Source organism: Salvelinus fontinalis, chromosome 34, assembly GCF_029448725.1.
Source record: "Salvelinus fontinalis isolate EN_2023a chromosome 34, ASM2944872v1, whole genome shotgun sequence".
Lineage (NCBI taxonomy): Eukaryota > Metazoa > Chordata > Actinopteri > Salmoniformes > Salmonidae > Salvelinus > Salvelinus fontinalis.
The window spans coordinates 16364662-16390122 of NC_074698.1; the positions used below are offsets into that span (position 1 = coordinate 16364662).

The 25461-nt window shown below is 42.5% G+C and overlaps 1 protein-coding gene across 1 annotated transcript in view; it reads right to left on the reverse strand.

Moving 5' to 3' along the window:
- The window catches only part of LOC129833299 (growth factor receptor-bound protein 2), a 45740-nt gene extending 20657 nt beyond the window's left edge, over positions 1-25083 (reverse strand). The window contains exons 1-2 of the mRNA XM_055897796.1: positions 24846-25083; positions 23230-23516 (exon numbers count right to left, since the gene is read on the reverse strand). Of these exons, the coding sequence (XP_055753771.1) occupies positions 23230-23307 (78 nt within the window). The 5' untranslated portion in view covers positions 23308-23516; positions 24846-25083. The remainder of the gene's footprint in view (positions 1-23229; positions 23517-24845) is intronic.
- Between the last annotated feature and the right edge of the window lie 378 nt (positions 25084-25461).

A 25461-nucleotide genomic window follows, 5' to 3' on the forward strand; every position in this document is an offset into this window, starting at 1 on the left:
GCAGTTCCTGCAAGAGGAAGGCATTGATGCTATGGACTGGCCCGCCCGTTCCCCAGACCTGAATCCAATTGAGCACATCTGGGACATCATGTCTCGCTCCATCCACCAACGCCACGTTGCATAAATGTGATTATGTATGTATGCTTTTATTATAAACGGTGCAGTTATGGTGAAAATGATCTTCCCCAAACTTGAAACTCACGCACTGAGTACAGTATGTATGCCAGTTAGACTCTACACCCCTTGTAAAGCACATTAAAGGCATTGTTTCTTGCCTTACACTGGGCATCATTCACAAGTGATAGTTTATAATTCACAAGTGATAGGCTAATATTGTCGACCATCAAACTATTCTTGATTTAATCTAGTCTTTACATATACTAAATAATATGAGATTTGTTTTGATTTAGAATGGACCATTATCATGCACTTGTCTCAAAACAGGGACATGGGAAAAATATACATGTAATCTATGCACTTTCCTGTGGTTCATTTTCATTCCAGCCTAGTAAGCTATACTCCTGTTGTAAAGACAAGCAATGTGCTTAATATAATGAAAGTTGAGAAATAAATATATTAGGCCTAGCCTATAGAAAGCTGACGGGATATCCCTCTTTTTAAGAGGCCATCACTATGTTTTCTCACGCAATTGCATAGCCTATAGAAATGTTGCGCACCATAAGCTAATGGGCTCTCATTAAGTGTTTGATTTGATATTTGATTACATTTGCATTAATGTCAGAGTGCTGAGTACTAGGCAGAGGCAGTTAGCAAGTTTGGTAGGCTACTAATGACCATCAGCAGCATCAGAGCTTGGAGAAGCCTAATTACCGTGTCTAAACGGTCACGTGGAATTTGACTGCCTTCATGTGGCAGTAATACGGTCACCGCAACTGCTCTAAGTGAGAAGTGGTTTGTAGAGGCAAACAAAACACAGCCCCACCTCTGTACAACCCTGACACTCCATCAGCACCTAACTGCCGCATCCGAGTGAGTATGAGGTCTCAAGTAGAGATATCAGAGGACAGTCAGAACAGATCGCAGGGGTCTCATAAACATGTAAAAAATAGTGATAAATTGAGGCGCCACAGATTGAGAAGCAGATATTTTTTCTGCGCTTTCTCTGTTCTCAGGTGAAGCTTGCATTCTAAACTTCACCTGAGAACAGAGAAAGCACAGAGAAAATACCTGCTTCTCAACCTTGCATTCTAAACAGACCTCAAACTACTTCAACCCAACCAAAACCAAGTACATGACCTTATCAAGCAAAAAAACAACTCAGTCTCCAGCCGAACACACCCTCATTGTCAACAACACCTCCATTGAACAAGTACCGCATTACAAATACCTGGGCACCTGGCTTGATGAATAACTCAACTTCAGCACCCATATCATTAACCGCAAAATCTAATCCAGACTGGGCTTTCTCTACCGCGCAAATCCTGCTTTACCCGCCCCGCCAATGTCCTGTGTCCTCCCTCTGTTGGACTATGGTGACACTCTACCGCAACACCTCCAAAACCTGCTCTCAAAACTAAATACTCTGTACCGCTCAGTCATCAGATTTTCCACTGGAGCCCCCTACCGCACCCACCACTGTTCCCTCTATGAGCAGTTTGGACAACCATCCCTCACAAGCAGACAACAAATTCATAGGTTCACCATAATTTACAAAACCCTTACTAGCAGAGGCCCCCTCTACCCCTTTAAATTCCTCTCCATGTCTTCCTACATCTCCCTGTCTGTTCCAACATCCTGCTCCAACTCTGGCTCCAAAACATTAACACTCTGCTGCTACTGACTGGAATAAAGTCCAGCAGGACTTAAAACTCAACCAATTAATCTCCATTCCCAGTTTCATTAACTTTTTGGGGACAGGGGGCAGTATTCGGAAGTTTGGATGACTGATGTGCCCAAAGTAAACTGCCTGCTACTCAGGCCTAGATGCTAGGATACGCATAAAAACCGTTAAAATAATGTCTGTGAGTATAACAGAACTGATATGGAAGGAAAATCCATCTAGGAAGTGCTATTATTTTGAAATGGCTGTTTTTCCATTGAAAGTGTATCCACCATACAAAGACTTATCACGCAGTTCACGATCCCTATGGCTTCCACAACATGTGGCCAGTCTTTAGGCATTGTTTCAGGCTTTCACTCTGAAAAATGGAGGGAGAAACACCACTTTCAATGAGAGGCCAGTGGAACTTTGGAGAGATGTGTCCTGCGCGATCCCGAGAGCACGCCCTTCTTGTTTTTCCTTTTCTATTGATGAAGCTATTGTCCGGTTGAAATATGATCGATTATTTATGACAAAAACAAAATGAGGATTGATTATAAACATTGTTTGACATGTTTCTACGAACTTCTATGGTACTTCTTTGATTTTTCGTCTGCCTGCTGTGACCGCGCTTTGTGCCAATGGATTACTGAACAAAACGCACCAACAAAACTGAGGTTTTTGGACATAAACAGGGACTTTATCGAACAAAACAAACATTTATTGTGTAACATGGAGTCTTGTGAGTGCAACCATACGAAGATCATCAAAGGTAAGTGATAAATTCTTTCGCTATTTCTGACTTATGTTACTCCTCTGCTTGGCTGGTTACTGTTTGTAATGATTTGTCTGCTGGGCGCTGTTCTCAGATAATCGCATGGTTTGCTTTCGCCGTAAAGCCTTTTTGAAATCTGGCACAGCGGTTGGATTAACAAGAAGTTTATCTTTAAGCTGATGTATAACACTTGTATCTTTTATGTATGATTATTATGAGAATTTCTGTTTTGTTGAGTTTCACGCTCTGCAATTTCACCGGATGTTGTTTGAGACAGTGGATTACTGAACAAAACGCGCTAACAAAAACTGAGATTTTTGGATATAAAGAGGGACTTTATCGAACAAAACAAACATTTATTGGGTAACTGGGAGTCTTGTGAGTGCAACCATATGAAGATCATATGAATATCAAAGGTAAGTGATTCATTTTATCGCTAAAGTATTTTTGAAATCTGGCACTGTGGTTGGATTAACAAGAAGTTTATCTTTAAACCGATGTATAACACTTGTATGTTTTAGGAATTTGTATTATGAGAATTTCTGTTTTTGAATTTGGCGCTCTGCAATTTCACTGGTTGTTGTCGAGGTGGGACGCTACCGCCCCACCTATCACAAAGAAGTTAACAGGTTAAATTAGCTGGTTATCCACCCCTGGGACTGCTTTTCGAGTAAGTGGCTACTAGTTGTGTCCCCTGTGTTTTACTGATGTGTTTTAAAGATGTATTTTTTTTCTTCTGTTTTTGCGTGGAATGTCTGCATGTTGTCATGTGTCTGCATTGCTGCACGGTTACTGCCCTCCCTTGGTCAGGTCATTATTGTAAAATAGAATGTGTTCAATGATTTACCCGGTTAAATAAAAGGTTAAATAAAATAAATAAACAGGCCTGCTTCCTTGCTGGAATATTCCTGGGGAAAGACCCAGAATATATGTCAGCTCAAGGTACAGTCATAAAATGTAATTTAATTCAGGTTCCCATGAATAATTAACCAAATAAAGACAATATGCAAACTCTGTACATTCACCAGAACAAAGCAAAACCAAAATAAGTTATTGTACCAATATTTTCCCATTCACAATGAAAACCCTGTGATATCAGTATTCTACCAACATCCTGGGGAAGGTGTGTTTAAAGGTTGACTTGAGACCAAAAAGAAAGGTTTTGTAGTGGCAACCAATTTGCAAACTCTCTATCACATTATGTTGTTAGCTACCAGTTGCAGAGGTTTGCTCAGCCTGCGTAAAGAGATTACACTTCTCCCTGGGGCTTGAAGAGGACTGTTTACTCAGATTATGACCGAGTTGCTTTTAAAGGCTGAAAACATTCAATCTTCCATAAGTAGTTCCATGATAACATGAAACCACAAGGCAGTTCCTTTAAACGGTAAAGCCGTAAACCTAGTTGGCTTGTTTACCTCGCTTGGCTTAGTCTGCTTAACCAGTTTTGTTACAGTATCTCTTAACTGACAATGGCTATGAAGAACAATTCTCTCACATCAAATTCAACTCTAGGTCTAGTGCAAACGGTCTGATGACAAAAAAAATATGCTGAAAGAGCTGCAGCTGATGTGAAAAAGATTAAAACATTTGCTTTGTAGGCAGTTTCTTTCAGAGAAGGCAACACCAGAACTGTGACTGTGCATTGCTCTGTCTTCATGTGTTCCATGGCAGGCCTGTATTATGTTAATGAAATTTTGTGGGCACTCTGCATTCCCTCCCTCTAAAGAGATTTTTTTAGTTTTTTGTATCTGACTGAGGCACAATAGATTCAGGAGTTTCTATTAGCGATGCTAAAGTCCAGGGGATAATCTCCTCCACAGCTGCCACTGAGCAGACCGGCTCCACCTCACACACAGCGCTTCTCAGACCCCCGCTAAAACCCTGGTGGCCAAGCCTGAGACGCATAATGATGAACTCTATGCACCCCTTGGTCTGACTGACTACCATCCCCAAAGCAGACTTCAATGACAACCCAATGCAGATGAGAGAGTAGCTGACATAAACATGTGGAGCGGGTTTCTTCTGACGTTAGCATAGCTTACAGACCCAGCTGGTTACCTGGTGTAGCCTAGCATGAGAAGAGGAGGAGGGGAGGTGACTGATAGCCATGCGTCTGTACTGTGGACGCAATCCAGAGACCATTTCTATGAATCAAAACTACGGATTATGCTGGAGTGTGAAAGTGAGGCCAGTAGATAAAGATTCTTCAAACTATGGGCCTCCCAGGCCTGTTGTTTCTGTTAATGGACTTCTGTCGTGCATTTACAAATAAAACAACAGAGATAAAAACCCAAATGTTCATCCATCCAGCGATGAAGCAACGGCTGGTTCATTAATTTGTCTACTCACATTCAACTATTGTTCAGCTTTCTGAGAGACCGGAACAGAAAAACGAGGGTTATCTTTATCAGTTTACCCCGTCCTCAACGCGCACGGACAATTGAATCGTATCAATTAGGATCATGACGGATAAATCCGCGAACAAGGCCTCTGTTCATCATCTGACAATGCTGCCTGTGTGTAGTGTATGAGCGCACGAGAGACAGTAACTGTATTCAAAATCTGTGAAAGTAACGTGACAAAGCAAATAGTTTGGCGTACATGGAATGCACCCATTGGAAGGCCTGGTATGTTGACACGTTGGCGGCTGTGCTTTGAGTCCAACAGACTGGGGAAGGTCAAGAGCACACTGACCCTCCTTCCCCACAGCAAGGGAGCAGACACTCGCTCTGAGGAGTACTGAAATGCACCAGAAAGAGAAGCTTACCCTGCCGCTAATGAAGCACTCAAACACTTGTAATTAACACAATGCTAAGGGCCATTACCACATGGGGAGCCGCCCCGCCACCCCACAGCTGCATTCCCCTAGTCAGCTCAAACTCAACTGAGGTGACTGGACAAATACATGACATCATGAAATCACTAGGGCTTTTTAAGTACCATTTCATAAACCATGGCACCAGGGAAAGTAAAATATGAAAGGGTCTCAAGCAGGACTTCTAGTGACGTATATGTAGAGAGCAGAGATGAGGGTAATCCACATTTCAATTCTTGTCTGTTGGATTAGAATTTCTTCATGTCTAGAATTAAAAAGGGCTAAATCTGGCACTGTGTACAGCCATCTGTATTGAAGGCCAGCTGTTGTATGGAGTATGGAATTAGGGCTCAGCTCTGGTCAATGCCAGCTTTACCAACTGCTCAGTGGTGGAATGGACTACCCATTATTACAATGTCAGTCGGGTCCGTCTACTCTACACGATAATCTAAAGATTGTGCAACACGCTCTCTGAAACAGATAAGCAAGAGGCATTTTGGCTTCCATCATCAGCAGTGGAGGGTTAGCGAACAATTCAGACAACCCCATTACTGGTCGCGCTTGACACATTCTAAAACACTGAGATTAGCTTAGTACTGGAGATTCAGCCTTAACTCCACACTACTTCTGTGTAAGGAGAAAGGGCTCCAGTAGATTGTGCCACAGCGAAGCCAGTCAGTGAGGAGAGCAGCAATCTGTTCACACCCCCTGCCCAATCCCCATCCCCTGAGGAGGTTTTCTGGGGAATGGGGACATCCAGGGATGGGAAGGACCAAAAATAAGCAGCAAACCAAAAGAGATTGATACTGCAGGTTGATACTCACCCCTCTCTTCACATGAGAGCAGGAAGGGTGATTTGCATTAACAGGGAGGAGGAGACAGGGGCGGCAGAGGAGTCCTAATTACGGCTTTGACGCACTGCTACGCTGCGAAGCCCTGCTCCTCTCAGGAGGAGATGCATGATGGACCAGTTCAGAGGAATCACACTCCTTGTGATCAGCTCATGAAAAGTCCTCCGGGTAAATAAAAAATGAGGGCATCTCTATTTTATGGCAGCAGCCAGCCCCACACGGCGTGTATAAAGTCCAATTTAGCAGTAGCCTATATTCCATGTACAGTTTGTTCCCATGTAAACAATATAAACAGAGGGAACAGAGAGGAGAACTTTGTGTGTGTGTGACAAAAATAAAACGGACAACAGAATAAAAAGATTCTACAAGTCTTTATGTTGGCTAGAATCATCCTTTATCGTACATACATAAAGAACCATTAGATGTGGTTAATCTGCAGCATGGAGGAGGCGGTGTGTCAGATGGTGTGTGTGTGAGTGAGAGAGATGTCTAACAGGGTGTTTATGTCCAGTAGCTGTGATCAAGGAGCATTGGGCCACCCTAATCCCTGCTTTAGAAGGGCGCTTTAACGAGCTTCACATGCTGCCCACAATGGATTACCGTATTAGAGTGGACGCTGGAGCCGCCTCCCTCCCCACTCTCACTAGCAAACTCACTCTCTCCATGTCGCTCTCCTCCTGAGCCCAGCTGAGACGTAGGTTGGCAGCAGCAGCCTGGGTCTGGTGGCCTCCAGGCGCTCATGGTGATGAGCTCAGGGCCAGCCGCTACTGGGGTAGGGGACAGACTAATCTCATCTCTCAACTACAGCACAGTGGAGAGGAGGGGTACGGGTGAAAGGATGACATATGAGAGCGAGAGAGTGGGAGGTTGAGGGAGAGTGACTCAGTTTGTGTCCACCCTGCAATGCAGAGGACCCTGGGGCTCCATCCAACCCACAGGTGTCTGCCTGCCTCAATGCCCTCGCCCATAAACCGAGGCACACACAGGGAACCAGTGACATTATCTGGTTAGATATTTATCAGTGACTCACACACTCATGCAGCCATCAAGCCCAGTGATGACTGATTAAAGCAATGGCCTGCTCTGATCCCAATCTCCCCATGAGTGCCACAAGCTGACACTGGGCAGATAGCATTTACTGCTCTGGCGAGCGCAGAGCCAGCAGACACTGTGGATTCTGTCCTTCTGAGGGCAGTGACAACAGGGTGCAGGTGGTGTCATGGACAGAAAGCCTTCCACTGTGTTGCTAAGGAACACCATGTTCACTGTTCAATCACTTCCTCCTCTTAACTTCTGTCTCCTAAACATGACTCACAGCCATGATACACTTCTGCAAGTCAGCCAGGTGCAGCGTTAAAACTCCACATTACTAAGGGGGGGCTGCCATGGCTCGTGTCATAGAATGTGTTCCAAGACAACTTCTAGAAAAGTTCCCCTGCTACCTAATAGGGTCACATTAGCGCTGTTCTGACAACAGAGGGGAGGGGGAGACATAGGCTTATTTAAGCCCCACTCTCATGGGACGCCACACTTAAACCCCATGACTATCACTAGCTACACTTACAGCTACTGAAACACACAACGTGGCTGGTCCCTTAACACGGCAAGGGAACTTGGAAGGTTCCTGGCTGGGAGAATGGCGAAGTAGAGGCCCTCAGCTGAACCAAAAACTTCACACTGAGCACCACGGCAGGGATTTAACCATTTTCCACTCCTGCGGACTTAAAAACAGCCCGATAATTTAACTGTAGGGTTCTGGGAATAAAAAATAGAAAATACAATTACTGGATCTGATCTGGTTTGAGTCAACTTGTCTGCTCAGAGGATTCCTGATGTATTAATCAGGATCTGGTCAGAACTGGACTGGAGTGAGGGGAATGATCAGCATAAGAGGGCACAGCAGGCACGGCTCTTCTCTCCTCTGTGGTAAATCTAATGGGAGATGGGATCGATAGCTGCGCAGAGAGCTAATAAGTGATAGGGGAGATTAATCGGAGGCTTAGAAGAAGTAACTGGCTAAAAGCTTCAGAGCTCCCCCTTTGAGAGTAAAAGCTAGTGGATAGTGATATGGAGAGCCCCCCCCCAAAAAGGATCACAACTGAGAAAAAAGAACAAACTGCAATTAAAAAGAGAAAGGGGTTTAAAAGAGGGGTTGTCATGAAGTATGATTAAACATACTGAACAAAAATCTAAACGCAACATGTAAAAATGTCATCGATTTTACAGTTAATATAAGGAAATCAGTCACCAGAAATCAATTCATTAGGCACTAATCTATGGATTTCACATAACTGGGAATACAGATATGCATCTGTTGGTCAGAAATAACTTTTTTTTTTTTAAGTTGAGGGTATGGATCAGAAAACCATTCAGTATCTGGTCTTAAATACATTTACCTCGTGTAGTGCGAAATCTCCTTTGCATAGAGTTGATCAGGCTGTTGATTGTGGCCTGTGGAATGTTGTCCCACTCCTCTTCAATGGCTGTGCGAAGTTGCTTGATATTGGCGGGAACTGGAACACGAAATGGCACGACAATGGGCCTTAGGATCTCATCACAATATCTCTGTGCATTCAAATTGCCATTGATAAAATGCAATTGTGTTAGTTGTCCGTAGCTTACGCCTTCCCATACCATAACCCCACCGCCACCATGGAGCACTGTTAACAACATTGACATCAGTAAACCGCTCGCCCACACGACACCATACACGCTGTGTGTCAGGTACAGTAGAAACTGGGATTAATCCGTGAAGAGCACACTTCTCCAGCGTGTCAGTGGCCATCGAAAGTGAGAATTTGCTCACTGAAGTCGGTTATGATGCCGAACTGCAGTCAGATCAAGACCCCGTTGAGGACGAATAGGATGCAGTTGAGCTTCCCTAAGACGGTTTCTGACAGTTTGTGCAATAATTCTTCAGTTGTGCAAACCCACAGTTTCAGCTGTCCGGGTAGCTATTCTCAGACGATCCCACAGGTGAAGAAGCCGGATGTGGAGGTCCGGGGCTGGCGTGGTTACATGTGGTTGTGAGGCTGGTTGGAAGTACTGCCAAATTCTCTAAACTGCCAAATTCTCTAAACTGGGGCGTGTGTGCCCCAGTTTATTAAAACTGAACTTGATGTGAGAATATTTGCCATTAGTGAGAAGAGAGAAAATCTAGGCTGTGTTCAAATACACATACTGTATACTACACACTTAATGAGTATATTCACACACTAAATACTATTAGTTCATTTTAGTATACTGTAAACAAACAGTATCCTTTCAGTTGAGCGTACTAGCGCATCGCCTGTCTACCGGAAGTTGTTCAATTCAATCTCAAATGCCAGAGTGCGCTCTGGGCGTTTGTAAATCCAGAGCGTTGTCAGATTGTCCATTTGTAAATTCAGAGCACACATCTTATGGTAGATAAATTAACCTTAAATTCTCTGGAATCAGCTCAAGTGGACATTCCTGCAGTCAGCACCCCAATTGCACACTCCCTCAGAACTCAGAAGCATTGTGTTGTGTGACAAAACTGCACATTGTTTAAGTGGCCTTTTGTCCTCAGCACAAAGTGCACCTGTGTAATGATCCTGCTGTTTCAGTTTATTGATATGCCACACCTGTCAGGTGGATGGATGATCTTGGGCAAAAGAGAAATGCTCACTAACAGGGATGTCAACAAATGTGTGCACAAAATGTGAGAGAAATACATTTGTGCTTATGGAACATTTCGGGGATATTTTATTTGAGCTCATGAAACATGGGATCAACACTTTAAATGTTGCGTTTGTATTTCTGTTGTACAGTATAGCTAATCCAGCTACTCTTTGGTGATGAGTAAGAGACCCACAGGCTGGTGTATTCTTACATGCCGTTTTGCACTTTGTAATCCTGTGCAGCACTGTAGGTGTAGGGTGTAGTGATCGACTGTGCCGCGGAGACAGGAAGCTGCTGGGGGTGGAAGAGGATCCAAACAGGAAGTTAGCTAAGCTGTGGTGAGAGCTGCACTGCACACACACTCATGTGCCAGTGCACAAGCTCAATCTGCATTCCAAGGTTCCCAGCACTCTGAAGTAGGAGGGACTGTCCTCTGGCATTTTGCTGACATTGTTCATTACGATAAGTTGCCTACACTATAGAGAAATGTAAAGTTTGAAATTAAATGTTTGCCAATATGGGGGGTTGTTAATGGGACAATTGATAGGTACAACCATCAAACTAGTAGTTGTAGTAGTTTAAAGGATAATTCAAAAAAGGTGCACATTAAACATTACTAACTTCAATTTATTGTTATTGCATGAATTCAGGCAATTTATCATGATATAGATTTTTGTCCATATCGCTCAGCTCTAATATAGACCAATTAAGGCCATCCTTTACCATTCACAGTGCCAATGGGAGAGTGTTTGCTCAACACCAGCCTCTAGTTCAGCAGCAGAAGAGTAGGAAGTAGGTTGTCTTGATAACCTGAGACGTGATTGGATACAAAGCAATAAGGAAGGTATCATCCAGCCACTTTCCCAGTGCTTAGGTCTAAAGAAAGGATGCAATATCTCTCAGAAATTGTTGTGTAAAATGGGACTGAGATATGTATTTTATAAACCTCTTTTATATACCCCAAAAGCGTGTGTGCCCCAGTTTATTAAAACTGAACTTGATGTGAGAATATCCTTTCCTCCATGTTAACATTTGCCATTAGTGAGAAGAGAGAAAATCTAGGCTGTGTTCAAATACACATACTGTATACTACACACTTAATGAGTATATACACACACTAAATACTATTAGTTCATTTTAGTATACTGTAAACAAACAGTATCCTTTCAGTTGAGCGTACTAGCGCATCGCCTGTCTACCGGAAGTTGTTCAATTCAATCTCAAGTGCCAGAGTGCGCTCTGGGCGTTTGTAAATACAGAGCGTTGTCAGATTGTCCATTTGTAAATTCAGAGCACACCCTGGATGCTCTGGCTGAGGAGTAGGGTTGAGCCGGGAGTTCTGACCTCACAACGGCAGTCAAGCACCCAAGCTAACTGGCAAGCACACCCATTTTCTGAAGAATCGCATTATGGGCCCTAAAAGGGCGGAAATAGTGTCCACTGCTCGTATACTTCGTATTTTGGTGAATTTAGTACGACATCCGGGAACTTTTGGCATACTAACTACATCATACTATGACCTATAAGCATACTACATACTCAATTTAAAGTCACAAATAGTACGGTTAGTGCAGTTAGTATGAGCATTCGAACACAGCTCTAGTGTTTTATTTTTGTAATCTAAAATAATTCAACATAGGACTCATAACAGAATAAATTCCTCACCTTTTCTGGCCGTGATGGGTTCATATTCCTGAATACAACAAACTGCCATGCACATCACTCATTCAATTGAGCATAAGTGAACAGATAAGTCATGTATTTCATGTTCTGCTGTACGTGATCCCATAGGCAGCGCCGTTTATAGCCTACAGACGGATTGAACAGGTGAACAACAATTTGCCATTATATTCTGTTTCAGAAACTGTCGTCACAGTCCTTTTCTAAATACAGCATACATTAACATTCTGCCAACACAGTAAATAGACCGGTAGCTTAAGTAAAATATTTGACAGTATGGGTAGGCTACAGTATTGCTGTGCGATAGGAGCGTGACATCATAAAACTATTTCATCTCAGAGCCTATACCAAGGCAGGACAGGGAAACAATTTATTGATTAACAAAAGATTTAACAAATCGTTGTTTGTATAGAAGTGTGGGCTGTACCCTACATTTAAATTGATTCCAACATACAACCAATGTTGCAAAATATGCAGACAGGCAGGATGAATGCTGTTTGGAGAAAAAAAAAGTCACTGCAAAATATCAGAACATTCTGCCCACACATTTACAGAAATGTGATCAAATATGCAATTGCTGCTTCTTTTACAAAACTGCCGTGGCCTAATTCAAAATAGTGCCAAATTATACAGCAAATAAAGTGCGTTATTGTCACCATAAAAGGTGAATGGAGGGCATTTTCCGGGCAGAGTTTTATTGCTCGTTCACGGTGCAGGTCTGGTTTATAAGTGAAACATGAGTATGTATGGCATGCGCAGGGCCTCCCGAGTGGCTCAGTGGTCTAAGGCGCTGCATCACAGTGTTGCTGTGCCACTAGAGATTCTGGGTTCGAGTCCAGGCTCTGTCGCGACCGGGAGACCAATGAGGTGGTGCACAATTGGCCCAGCATCGTCCGGGTTAGGGGAGGGTTTGGCCGGCAGGGATGTCCTTGTCCCATCGCGCACTTCGACTCCTGTGGCGGGCTGGGCGCATTGCACACTGACGTGGTCGCCAGGTGTACGGTGTTTCCTCCTACACATTGGTGGGCTTCCGGGTTAAGTGGGCATTGTGTCAAGAAGCAGTGCGGCTTGGTTGGGTTGTGTTTCGGAGGACGAACGGCTCTCGACCTACGCCTCTCCCGAGTCCGTACGGGAGTTACAGCGATGAGACAATTGGATACCACAAAATTGGGGAGAAAAGGGGGTAAAAATTAAAAATGTATGGCATGCGCCAAGTTTATCAATCTCAATATTTTTGTACACACGCAGACTTGTCAGAAATGGCGCACGCAGAAATGTACGCAATGTTAATAAATGAGGATCCTATGTAATACACGATACAATAAGTTACTCAAGTCACAAACCTAAACACTACTAGGCTATTCCCCTCAGGTTTTTTTTGTAACGGTGGATGATTTGAGAGGGGTGACTAAATGTACAGTAAGCATAGCCTAAAAACAATAAAAATGACTTTAAAAATCAGTAACATTTTTATTTCACATGATATACACTGGCTGGACGCATCTGGCATCATGGCTCATGTAGCCTTAGCTTCCGTTGTGTTAGAAGAGCACAGTAATGAGGTATTGGCTACCCTGTCATATGGCATGACTGACTAGAGGTGCCCATAGGAAAAACATCTAGGGCAGATAAAAAAGGAGATTTACAGCTCACTGCTTCTACAATATGGCATTGGCCGCATTATAATGACACTCTGGTTCTCAAATAGAGGGCTGTCTTTTGCTGTACAAATAGATCTGAAAAAGCACTGGCTGCATTCATGCGTCTCAAAGGAGAACTAGCCAAGAGCATAAAGAATAGGGGGCCTCAAGTTCCATTGTCAGAGGCAGAGGCCCCATCTTTTGATTCCAATCCCATAATGGCATGAGATATAATAGGCCTCCTTTCCAACTGAGCTGTAAAATGACAACTCAAGCAGATCTCGTCATAGTGAGATTAGTGTATCATTTTAAACCCTAACCCAAAAGGAGAATTTTTTGAAACCCCCCAAAACTAAAATGAGTTCCTTCCTCTTTTTAACGCTGATGCAAAATCACACGACACACTGTGAAACTAAGCCAATCAGCAAAATGTGAGGAAAAAATTAACCAGATATTTTTCTTTTTAGCTACGTACATTTTAGTGTGCGCTTAGATTATTCTATTAACACTTCACTATTTAGGTTAATATGTAAAGAAACTACAGAAACTCAAATATCTAACAGCTTTAAAATGTACGTTTAATAAAAACAGGAAGGTAGGAGTTACAGCTCTGTTGTGTACGCCATTTACTGATAAGCAATGTGCAACACCACACACAAAGATGTCTATATGAGGTACATGTTCTTCAATTAAAGTTAGCCTAATATGGACAGTATAATTCAGGGCCAAGACTACCATCAAGCACCTGAGAAAACTATTGGTAAGCTAAACAGAGCATGAAAAAAAAGGGTAGAAAAAAAGGCTTTTTTGTAGGAACATTTCAGCCGTTGTTGCTGTCAGAATGTGATTGTCCGCTTAGCCTGTGTGTGTGTAACAAATAAGAGGGATACATTTTGGTGTGTGACTCGGGGCTGCAAATTAGAGGAGCCCTGGCTGGTCAATCAGCTGTGTGAGTCAGTGGTAGAGGCTGGTTTGAGGAACAGTGCAACCTGAATGCTCAACACAATGTGAAAACAACAGGACCATACACTGCACACGTCCCCACTGTGGTCAGAATCAAAAGGCAGGTCACATGAGTGGCTATGACCACTCACTCACACAGAATACACTAAAAGGGCTATGCAGACACTTCTGACCTGCAAACTGATATTTAATTTCAGAATTTGTTCAAATTAGGTGAAGGGTTAGGGTCTGGTTAAATAAAGGGAAAAAAATGTAATAGTAATTTTGCAGGTCATCAGTGTTCTTAGTCTCAGAAAACACATGAAGGGCAACACATTGAAAGGGTAACATCAAAGAGAACACAAATAGGCTACATATACATTCACACACAAAATGCATGCACAGATTAATTTCCACCAAACTTTCCCACAGCTCAATCATGGCAAACAGATTTTTTGTCAGCTCTTGTGGAAATAGAACCAGTTTAAAGTCTTACTTCCCTCTTTTCAGGCAATGGAAAGAACTCCCAAGAGCACCACGTAATTAGACAATAATGGCCTTCAGAAAACATGTAAAAATCATAACCACCTCTACTCCAAGAAATACAAATAGCATGGGCTTTAGTGCACCTTAATTATTCAACCAGACATTGCATTCTAGCGAGAGAAATCAGTAACGCAAACTAATAATCCAAAGTGACTGCTGTCGTATTCACACACAAAACCTACTGACCGAATACTGAGGGAAAGAGGTTTAAACATATCTTGATTTCACATAGTCGATCTTTTGAATCTGGATTATAGAATGATTTATATTTCTGTAAAAATACATTGTCATGTTTATGAAACACAACAAAAGGCTTACACAGCAGCAGCAGCATGAGGCGATTAATGCATGTTACATTCCAATCCCACCCCTTTCATCCCATCAATGGTGGAGCTTTAGATTACTAGTTATGTAAAGGGACATTTCTAAAAGCAGGCGGAAATGAGGGTGAAATAAATTGCTGTGTGGCACCAGCTAGTCGCTAAACATATTAGCAACTGTTTGGATTAAGAATCCCACTTCGACTTTAAGAGGCCTTCCGTTGATATCCCGTGATTGACATACAGTTCATCAATCACTGACATATACAAGCATTTCTTTCATCAGCTACACCACCAGACTGTAGGCACTGACATCACAGCACAGCTTCTGGTTTGAGAGGGCCAACTCACAATCTTGTTCAGAGGACAGAGACTCTTACAGTCTAGGCTTCAGCCACCCAGAGACTAACAGTGACACACCGAGAGAGAGGTGACACAGAGACGACACTGTGAAACACAAGGGCTCAACAGATGCTCCTGTGTGGTGGAGGGGGGATAGAAAATAGAATACAAACACCACATCTCTCCATGCTGGTGCACTTAAGGTGACTTTGGGGGCTTTGAATAAACAAAGCCTCAACACAGGCCATCCTCTCGTGAGAGAGACCCCTTGTCTCAAAAGCAGAGATGCTTAGGCTTAGCACTAGCAGGCAGTACTGGAGATAGATGTTGAGAGAAGCGTGCCTCAGACACTGATACTCAATCTTGGATGGCTTTTTGAATGCAATACCCTGCATGCAAACTAAACTGGGTTTAATAATTCAGTAGACAGAAGAAACAGACACTAAGCTTTAAAGAGGTGAAAGTTACACATTATCATGATAAATACCTTGGAATAGATTAATGTAGGTATGTAGGCGTAGGCTAGACCTTTGTCATCAATCACAAGACTACTCTACAGTATGTGAACCTGACAATTTGCATAAAACTGCACAGACTTGGAAACAGAATGGCTGAACTACCTAGTTTCCTTTCCCATTTTTAAAATATCACACTGACAGCTTTGGCTGCTATGATACCCTAAAATTAAACTGACTGATGCTTTATCACATATTAAAATGTCCAGACTGAATGGAAGTAGCAGTCTTGGCCAGCAAGTGGCAACTATGACAGACAAAACCAACCAACGACATAAAGCACCCACCAAGTGATTATCCAATAAAACAGGCTATTTGGGGGAGTTGAGGTTAAGATTCACACTAGGCCTATTTATGTGTTACTTTCCTTTCTGTGCCGTAGAACCAGTCATACAATAAGTAGACTTTATCTGAAGTGATTGTTCTGTACACAGAAATGATCACACTGCTGTTTGAGACATAAGGCAGACGAAAAAGGCCCATCTTGAGCACTAGCCATGTAGCAGGCCATTTAAAATGTGACCAACTCTACCTTGCAACTAGTGACTCTCAGCCCTGCTAGTTTGGGAGCAGGCCAAACCTAAGAAGGACAAATCCCACTCTCCTCAAATAGAAAGCGGCCAACCTCAAACGGTCACAGTGATATGGAACGGCAGCTTGACAAAAGGCAGAACACAACCCCTGGATTTCAAACTGCTGGTTTATAATCCAGGATTAATCTTTTTAAGTGTAATAATCCAGTTATGCTAGGTACTCTTTGATGATTACCTTACCTCAGGGGAACAATTGGTCTGAAGAAAAACCCATCTTAGCAAATAATGGTTGCTCCAAGCTGCCTTCAAGGTTTAGGTGGATGGCAAAGACTGAAAACACAATCTTAGGCATTATCGTATGTGCACTGCACATGTAGTAACTCGGCAATGGCATTCGCATTGCAGTCAATGAAAGGTATGCCTCACCAATACATGCCCCCCAAAAAACTTGCTAAACCAAAGCAGCCGAAAATAGTCCATCACATGGAAGTTGGTGCGCTCAGCTTCATTTCGTGGTTTAGCCTACATGCTAAACATGCAACGATGTGAGGCGCCTGTGGGCATTATGGGGGATGGAGAGAGAATATGGGCATGATCTGTCCTGTCCCACAGAAAAGTAATCTGGAGGGGAGAACATTCAGACATGCGTCCTGCTATCAGTAGAGTGAGAAAGGGGGGGGGTAAGAAATTCAGAGTGATAGTTGGAGAAAGGGAGACTTGTCAAGTGAACGGACTACGGTTCCCCTCAAACCTGGTGGTGCCAGATGAGGTAGCCATCAACCAAGCACCGCCTCCCCATTTCAGATTCTGTAGCCCCTCTATTTCTGTGAACGACTCTGAAGGGAAAACCTCAGTGAGTGACATTGGCAAGTCACTGCTAGTGCAGAAAAACTGCTGTTTTGGGGGGTGTTGCTCTAAATAGGCCGACCATCCCCTCTCCGAAAGCGGAGCTTGCTCGGCACTGTTCTTTTAATGACCCCTCTTTCCCAGTCAGCTCACCCCCTGCACTCATTCACAAAAAACAAAGGCAATTATGATGAAAGGGTAATAAATCCATTTGAATTCAATCACTTTTTGACAGCACACCTTTTGCTTAAACAAAACCTTCCATACATATTTGCCTGTTGTAAGAAAGTTAATTTTTGGACATGACTGCAAAAACATTCAACAGATAAACATGCTCAAAGTTCACCTATTTTGTATACCTGGCCATACTATGAAACATGTCTTCAACACTGGAAAAGATAAACAGTTGAGATTAATATAATTTTAAAAGTTGACAAAAAGGGTTGTCCACCTATTATATTAATTTGTGATTTTTTTTATTACATTTTTTTCCAACATTGTCTTTTAACCTTAAAACGTCAAGGACCTAAAAATGCATATTTTTGGTAGAACAGCCATCTTTTTGGTAGAAGTTAAAAGTTTAAAAAAGTTTAAATATCAATTGCAATGGTGTACCAGCTAAATTGCAGTGGTATGAAGGGATAGGTCCATTCTATTAATTATATTTCTATAATTGAAATGAAACCCACCCTGTATCCAAGAGCATGTTGTGTCTCCGCCACACAGGTATCCTCAGATATAAAATAGGGTCTAAGCCAGGGCTGCCCAACCCTCTTCCTGGAGATCTACTGTCCTGTAGGTTCAGTCCAACCCTAATTTAGCATATCTGATTCAGATAGTTAAGGTCTTGTTGAGCAGGTAATAAGTAGAACCAGGTGTGTTAAATGACTGTCCTGTGGGATCTCTTGGAAGAGGGTTGGGCCTGGTCTAAGCTATAACATAAGCGAATATATAAAAAAAATCTGAGTTTACATTGTTTAGATAGGCATTAAAAAGTTAACAAATATTTAATTACACAACAAAAAATATAAACGCAACATGTAAAGTATTGGTCCCATATATCGTGAGCGGAAATAAAAGATCCAAGAAATGTTCCATGCGCAAATGTGCCGTTTTGTCACACAACACAGTGCCACAGATGTCTCAAGTTGAGGGAGCGTGCAATTGGCATGCTGACTGCAGGAATGGCCACCAGAGCTGTTGCATGTTAATTTCTCTACCATAATCCGCCTCCAGCATTGTTTTAGAGTACATCCAACCGGCCTCACAACCGCAGACCGAGCAATTTGCGCTTGTCAACATTGTGAACAGAGTGCCCCATGGTGGATTATGGTATGGGCAGGCATTAGCTACAGACAAGTGTTACTAGCTACAGACAACGAACACAATTGCATTTTATCCATGGCAATTTGAACGCACAGAGATACCATGACGAGATCCTGAGGCTCACTGTTGTGCAAAAACCTAATGTTTCAGCTTGATAATGCATAGCCGCATGTTGCAAGGATCTGTACACAATTCCTGGAAGCTGAAAATGTCCCAACTCTTCCCTGGCCTGCATACTCACGAGACATGCCACCCATTGAGCAGGTTTGGGATGCTCTGGATTGACGTGTATGACAGCGTGTTCCAGTTCCCGCCAATATCCAGCAACTTCACATAGCCATTCAAGAGGAACAAAATTCCACAGGCCTGATCAACTCTCTGCAAAGGAGAGGTGTCGCACTGCATGAGGCAAATGGTGGTCTGATCTACACCTATCTTTATTTAAGGTGTCTGTGACCAACTGATGCATATCTGTATTCCCAGTTATGTGAAATCCATAGATTAGGGCCTAATTTATTTATTTCAATTGAGTGGTTTCAGTAAAATCGTAGAAAATGTTGCATTTATATTTAGTATTCTTTTTTTAATTATAAAATAGTTTGACAACCCTGTTTATAGGTTTTTATTGTCACATACACTGGACAGGTGCAGTGAAATGTGTTGTTTTACAGGGTCAGTCATAGTAGTACGGCACCCCTGGAGATTTTAAATATCAAACTCAACTGCTTATCTTTTCCAGTAATGAAGACATGGATGTCTCATGGTGGGGTATGCAAAATGGCCAAACATGTATGGAAAATGTTGTTTAAACAAAAAGGGATGCTGTCAACGTGACTGAATTCAAATGGGATTCACCCGTAAGTGAGAAGCACCAATCATTCTACTGAGGACCCCCTGGTGATTCCTAGAAATTGAATCCAAAACATGTCAGCCAAAGAACAAAAGCAGCACACAGAGAAAGGATTATGAGATGCAAGGTTCCAGGGACAAAGCAGGAGGAGGGGCTAGCCAAATGCACTTACTTAAAGCGATTCTCTAGGACAATGAACCCTAGACCTCCCCATGCTCTGGTAGTGCATACTCCTTTCACATTCAAACTCATGCCTCTGCAAGGTAGACAGGCTAACAATGTCCTTCTCCGTGTCGAGGATCTGATGTGATCAAGTGCTAAAAATTGATTTGGAAGGGTAAAGAACAGACTGTCTGAATTGCCCAATCAACAAACATTTCACTCTGGGTAGCTTGCTGTCTACTTCTAGAAGTTAACTTCTTTCAGAGTAACACTAACAATTCTGGCTGTGAAAAATTAGATCACGTTTTCCTTCTGATATGCAAATTTAATAGGAACCCTTATATGTAGCTCTACTTTCTATGCCCTCTCTCCCCCAGAGCCCCCTGATGAGATATGGCCTCTTCAAAACCCCATAGCGAACCACGTACGAAGACAAAAAAAACAGGCCAAAATGAATTCATATATTGCAACATATATGGCTAAAAAGCAAAGTTGACTGCACCTAGTCTGCATACAATCCTTTTCTAATTTATAAGTAACCATATTCAAGAGGCATCAGAGAACTCCTCAAGATCTTACTGACACATACGAAGGGCTGGATGAAGGGAGGCAGAATGGACAAGGCCATTTCAACATTTCTACCACAGATATAATAAGACGTGTTCTCATATGGCAGGACCTACTTATTAAAAAGTTAGCACTTAGATGAGGGCTGAAATTAAACTGTTGGGGGGAGAACCGTTCAAGTACATGGTTTTTAGATGCCCATGCAATCAAAATTAATTCTGTTACTTCGCTCACACCAGTATTCCACCGGTATTTCTCTGATCTCTGTCGATGATGGTGCCGAGGCCATGTGGGCGCGGGGCGGTCTAGCCTGTGGCTTAAGCAACTCCTGCAGGAATTTTAGAGTATCGCTGTGCTGCAGGCTTTGCGTTCTGCCATCAAGCTGCTCGCCGCCTCGCCCTCGCGCTCTGATTAATATTTAAGCAGAGCTCGGTGCTGCTGGGGGCTTGGGCGAGGGGGGCGTCGGATCACAGGGGCCCAGGAGTATATCTCTGGCTAGCCTACTCCTTGTCACCCCAGCGTTGGACCTGTCCTAAAGCTACAGAGGGTACTGCATATGGCTCAGTACATCACTGGGGCCAAGATTCCTGCCATTCAGGACCTAAATACTAGGCATGTCAGAGGAAGGCCTAAAAAAATTGTCAAAGACTCCAGTCACCCAAGTCATAGACTGTTCTCTCTGCTACTGCACGGCAAGAGGTTCCGGAACATCAAGTTTAGGTCCAAAAGGCTCCTTAACAGCTTCTACCTGTAAGACTGCTGAACATTTGATCAAATGGCCACCCAGACAATTTACATTGACACCCCCACTCCTTCGCTTTTACACTGCTGCTACTCGCTGTTTATTATCTATGCATGGTCACTTTACCCCTACCTACATGTACAAATTACCTTGACTAACCTGTAACCCTGCACATTGACCTGGTAATGGCACCCCCTGTAGATAGCCTCATAGTTATTTTATTGTGTTACTTTCATTTCATCCCTTTAGTTTATTTTGTAAATATTTTATTAACTCTATTTATTGAACTGCATTGTAGGTTAAGGGCTTGTAGGTAAGCATTTCACAGTAAGGTGTAACTCTTTGTTCGTGTCACACTGCTGTGCTTTATCTTGGCCAGGTCGCAGTTGTAAATGAGAACTTGTTCTCAACTGGCCTACCTGGTTCATTCTTGACGCACGGATCACTTTAGCGGGATCATTTTCATCAACAACCGCTGAATTGCAGAGCACAAAATTCAAAAAGAATTGCAAAAAATATTTATATTCATGAAATCACAAGTGCAATATAGCAAAACACAGCTACCAGTGTCACCCACATTAACTAATGGAAGGACATTCAGCTATCCACTGACGCGATTTGATAAATCTCGCTCATTTTTCTGAATAAAAGCTTGAAACTATGTCTAAAGACTGTTCACACCCTGAGGAAGCCATAGGAAAAGGAATCTGGTCGATATCCCTTTAAATGGACAAAAGGCACTTCCGGGTTGGTTTTCCTCAAGTTTTCGCCTGCAAAATCAGTTCTGTTATACTCACAGACAATATTTTGACAGTTTTGGAAACTTTAGAGTGTTTTCTATCCTACTCTGTCAATTATATGCATATTCTAGCACCTGGACCCGAGAAATAGGCAGCTTACATTGGGAATGTTATTTTTCCAAACATAAAAAATTCTGCCCCCTGGCTTCAAGAGGTTAAAAAAAGGTGGGGGAAAAAGGTCTACACTTATATTTGGCACATGTGACAAATAACATTAGATTTTAAATGTTGAAATATTGTGTTTCTGTGGATATAGGGGTCTTGTGTAAGAGACCACTGTGCTTAACTGGCTTTAAACATTACTTAACTATGCTCTAAAACCCAGAAATGAGATAGTCAAGAACATATTTTCTGAGTGTGACTCATGTTGAAGAGGCTGGGTGGGTTTTAAAAATAAGTGGGAGATGACTACTGATACTGTTTCAACAGCAGAGTCCTCTCCAACTGCATGAGAGGCGGGTGGGTACCTGTTGCCTGTCAACACACACCGCTATTATGGTGTAAGAACAGGGACAGTCTGCACTGGTGTGTTATGTTCATCAAGTGTCCCAGAGGGGAAAACATCTCTGTTGACATTCATCCATGACATTAATACACAAAAAGTGCATGAGGAATTCTGATGGGATGTACGGACTGCTAATAGCCACAAAACACTACAAAATGCCACAAATATTTCAAAGGATTTAAAGTGTACAGAATATTACAAACATGTAGTTGCTTGCAAGAGAGAGGTTTAGCTCCATTTGCCACACACACACAATCATTTGAAACGGAAAGCAGATAAAACATATGATAGCTGGTGTGCTTAGGCGGTAAATTTACCCCCTCTTTACCTAAAACCCATTGACATTCAGAGGGATTATGATGATTACATTTAAATCCCAGAGCACTTGCGTCAATTTTTTTGCTCCTAATATCTTGCAGTCCCATGATGATCAAGCTCTGAAAATGGACTGCGCTCTTTTCAGGGAGCATGAGAGTGAGGCTTCTTACTCAAGTAAGATGGCTGTCTGAAGTGATCCATTGGCCCCAGGTTGTCAGATTAGAGAGGTTGCAGGATTAGCATTTCAATACAGTGAAATAAACCCATCCACAAAGCCCCTGTGCTCCCTGTGTGGAGCCCAATCACTCTCTAAACCTTGTATTGAACACATTGTGATGTTGGCTTATTCATTGAATAAGGTGTAGCTTTAGATACCGGTACTATACTGTGTGTGAAGAAAGGGCTGAGGAAAGAAAGTGCAAAGAGGAACATTGCAGAAGGCAACAACTCTGACAAATAAACTGTTGTCTAGTAAATAACTGCAACACATGACAAACATTTTATTGTAGCTGGTTTGCAATAGAAAAACATGTTTGTGTAATTCAAACGTAATTTTTCTTGACAATTGAGGGGCATATGATCCCAGAACACCAATTTGATGTGCCGGTAAAAATATAAGTAGATTAACAACCTTCGATCAGGTGAATTATACAATCCTTTAAAGCAGATAACTAGCAGTTACCAAGCCTTGCAATTAATTAATTTGAAGACAAAAAAATGCACTCATCCTACCTTTAGAACTTCCCCACGTTTAAAACTTAACTCGTCGTCAGCAGTGGCTTTGAAATCGTATTTGGCAATGGCCTCCATGGTACTGGTTGTTGGATAACCGCGGGTTTAGGGTACTTGTTAGAGTGAATGCTGTTTTATTCCCTGTCGTTGATGTGTGGAGACCAGCAGTATCAAAATAAAAACACAGTTCGAGAATTCCGTGATCGGTTGCTTGCTCCGAGTCGCTCCTCCCGTCTATGACCCGTTCCTTTAGGGCTGGATCCTCACATAAAGCTCACAGAAGGTATCTGCAAAAAATGGAGAAACATGCCACAAATTAATATCTAGCATCTCTGTTTATGTCTGGATGTTGTGTCGGTCGACCACTGTATGATGATGGGACTGAAATTGACAGATGTTCTTCTAAAAAGAGATGACGGCAGACAGTTGACATCTCTCGGGGTGTGCACTTGATACATTTGATACTGATAAGAAACAAACCAAACGGCAGTGAGATGGGTGGAGCTCGTTTTGCATGGCTGGTGCCCCGGGTGGACGGAGTATATTCACTTTAGACCATTCCATTGGTCCTTAAGTGAAATCTCAACCCACCAGGAGCACCTGGCAATGCAAAACGAACTGTACCAATGTCAGAATTAAATCCACACTAGTGGCTGGCCAAGATTTGACAATTGACAGGCCATTGTTGGGTCAAGGAATGGGGGAGCGCTAAAGTCTGTAGCTACTTGTTGTAGTGCAACTATCCTCATACGAAGTGGTTTACTAGCCCTCCAATCAGATTCGTTGTTTACTAAACATTTCTTAGCCTGCTTGTTACACACACACACACACACACACAACAATCAAAACCCGCACTGGAATATACCATTTCTGCATCAATTCGATACTTTCCGCTACGTAGGTCACTACTAGTTACCCAGGCTTACTTACCTACCATGCGAAGTACGTTATATTAAATGACTAGCTAGCTAGTTGGTGAACAACATCTTTCTATGTTATTATTTGACCATACACGTTATTGGGAGGCTTTCTGGCAACTCTCGTTATCAGTTTGTTTCCATCTGTGACAGAGCTTCCACTTGTAGCCAAGTCAGTTAACTTAGTTAGCTAACTAACGTTAGGTACCCACATTAGGGCCAGTGATATAGCCAATTCTACTACATTTGCGCTAAAGTGTTACAGTAGCTAAATTCACTTATTTTGGTTGTACTGTGAAACACCGTTTCCAGCTGTTTTGAATTAGAGTTATGAGCCAGTTCAAACGCTAGATATCTGAAAGCGGAAGCTAACGTTAGCTAGCAACTAGCCAAAACGAAAAGCTAGCCGGTTATTTAGTTAGTTACTAACGTTAGTAACAAACACACATACAAAACACCAACCTATTTACCTAACAGTTATTTGTTTAATATCCAGGTTAAATGTTTGTGTGCAGTTCTGCATGTGAATTCGTCGTTTCTAGGAAAAACTGCATGGCAAGCAGGTAGGCCTATTAGCTAGCTACAGTACTATAGCTAACCAAAGCAAAAAACGAAGAAAATACTTTCGTATGCTAGCGGGTACTGTAGCTGGCTGGCTAGCCCTTGCTTAGTATTCAGTAGAACGAGACAAAAACTCACCCGCCAGTTTAGCTGTGAAATGTAAACTTCTTGCTTGATCAAATGTCCTTATTGTTTAGAATCCACACTTTATAGTTTTGTTAGTGGAGGTAAATGTACAAAATCCGTCCGTTTTTGCTTAAACCCGAACTAGCCAGCGACGTTTATTTCCGCTTCCTTCCAGATGCTGCTGCTGCTGCTTCGGCTCCTGCCTCGCGCTGTGAGCAGGGTGTCTGACCAGCCCAAGGGTCTCGCCTGCGATCCACTGGACAATCTATCGCGATACTTTCACCTGACAGCTAGCTGCATAAATCTCTGTGGTTGCATTGCTCGTTTTTTTTTTTTTTAAGTACAGCGAAAATATATGTATCTCTGTCTGTCACATAACTTTGGTATTCCTGATGCAGCAATAGGCAATATAGATTAAAGTGTTGTTGTACTATTTAAAACACATTTCTGTTACATAGCTAGTTAGATGGTGAAAACATAGGAAAGTGCGTCACCTAGTGGCATATGGTGTCCACTACGGTCTACACACAAAATAATAATGCTTACACCCTGGTGTCAAGGGACGAAAGGCAAGGAAATGAATGATTGGAATACAAATAGCTACATTTAGAAGTATTGTCAATGTCCC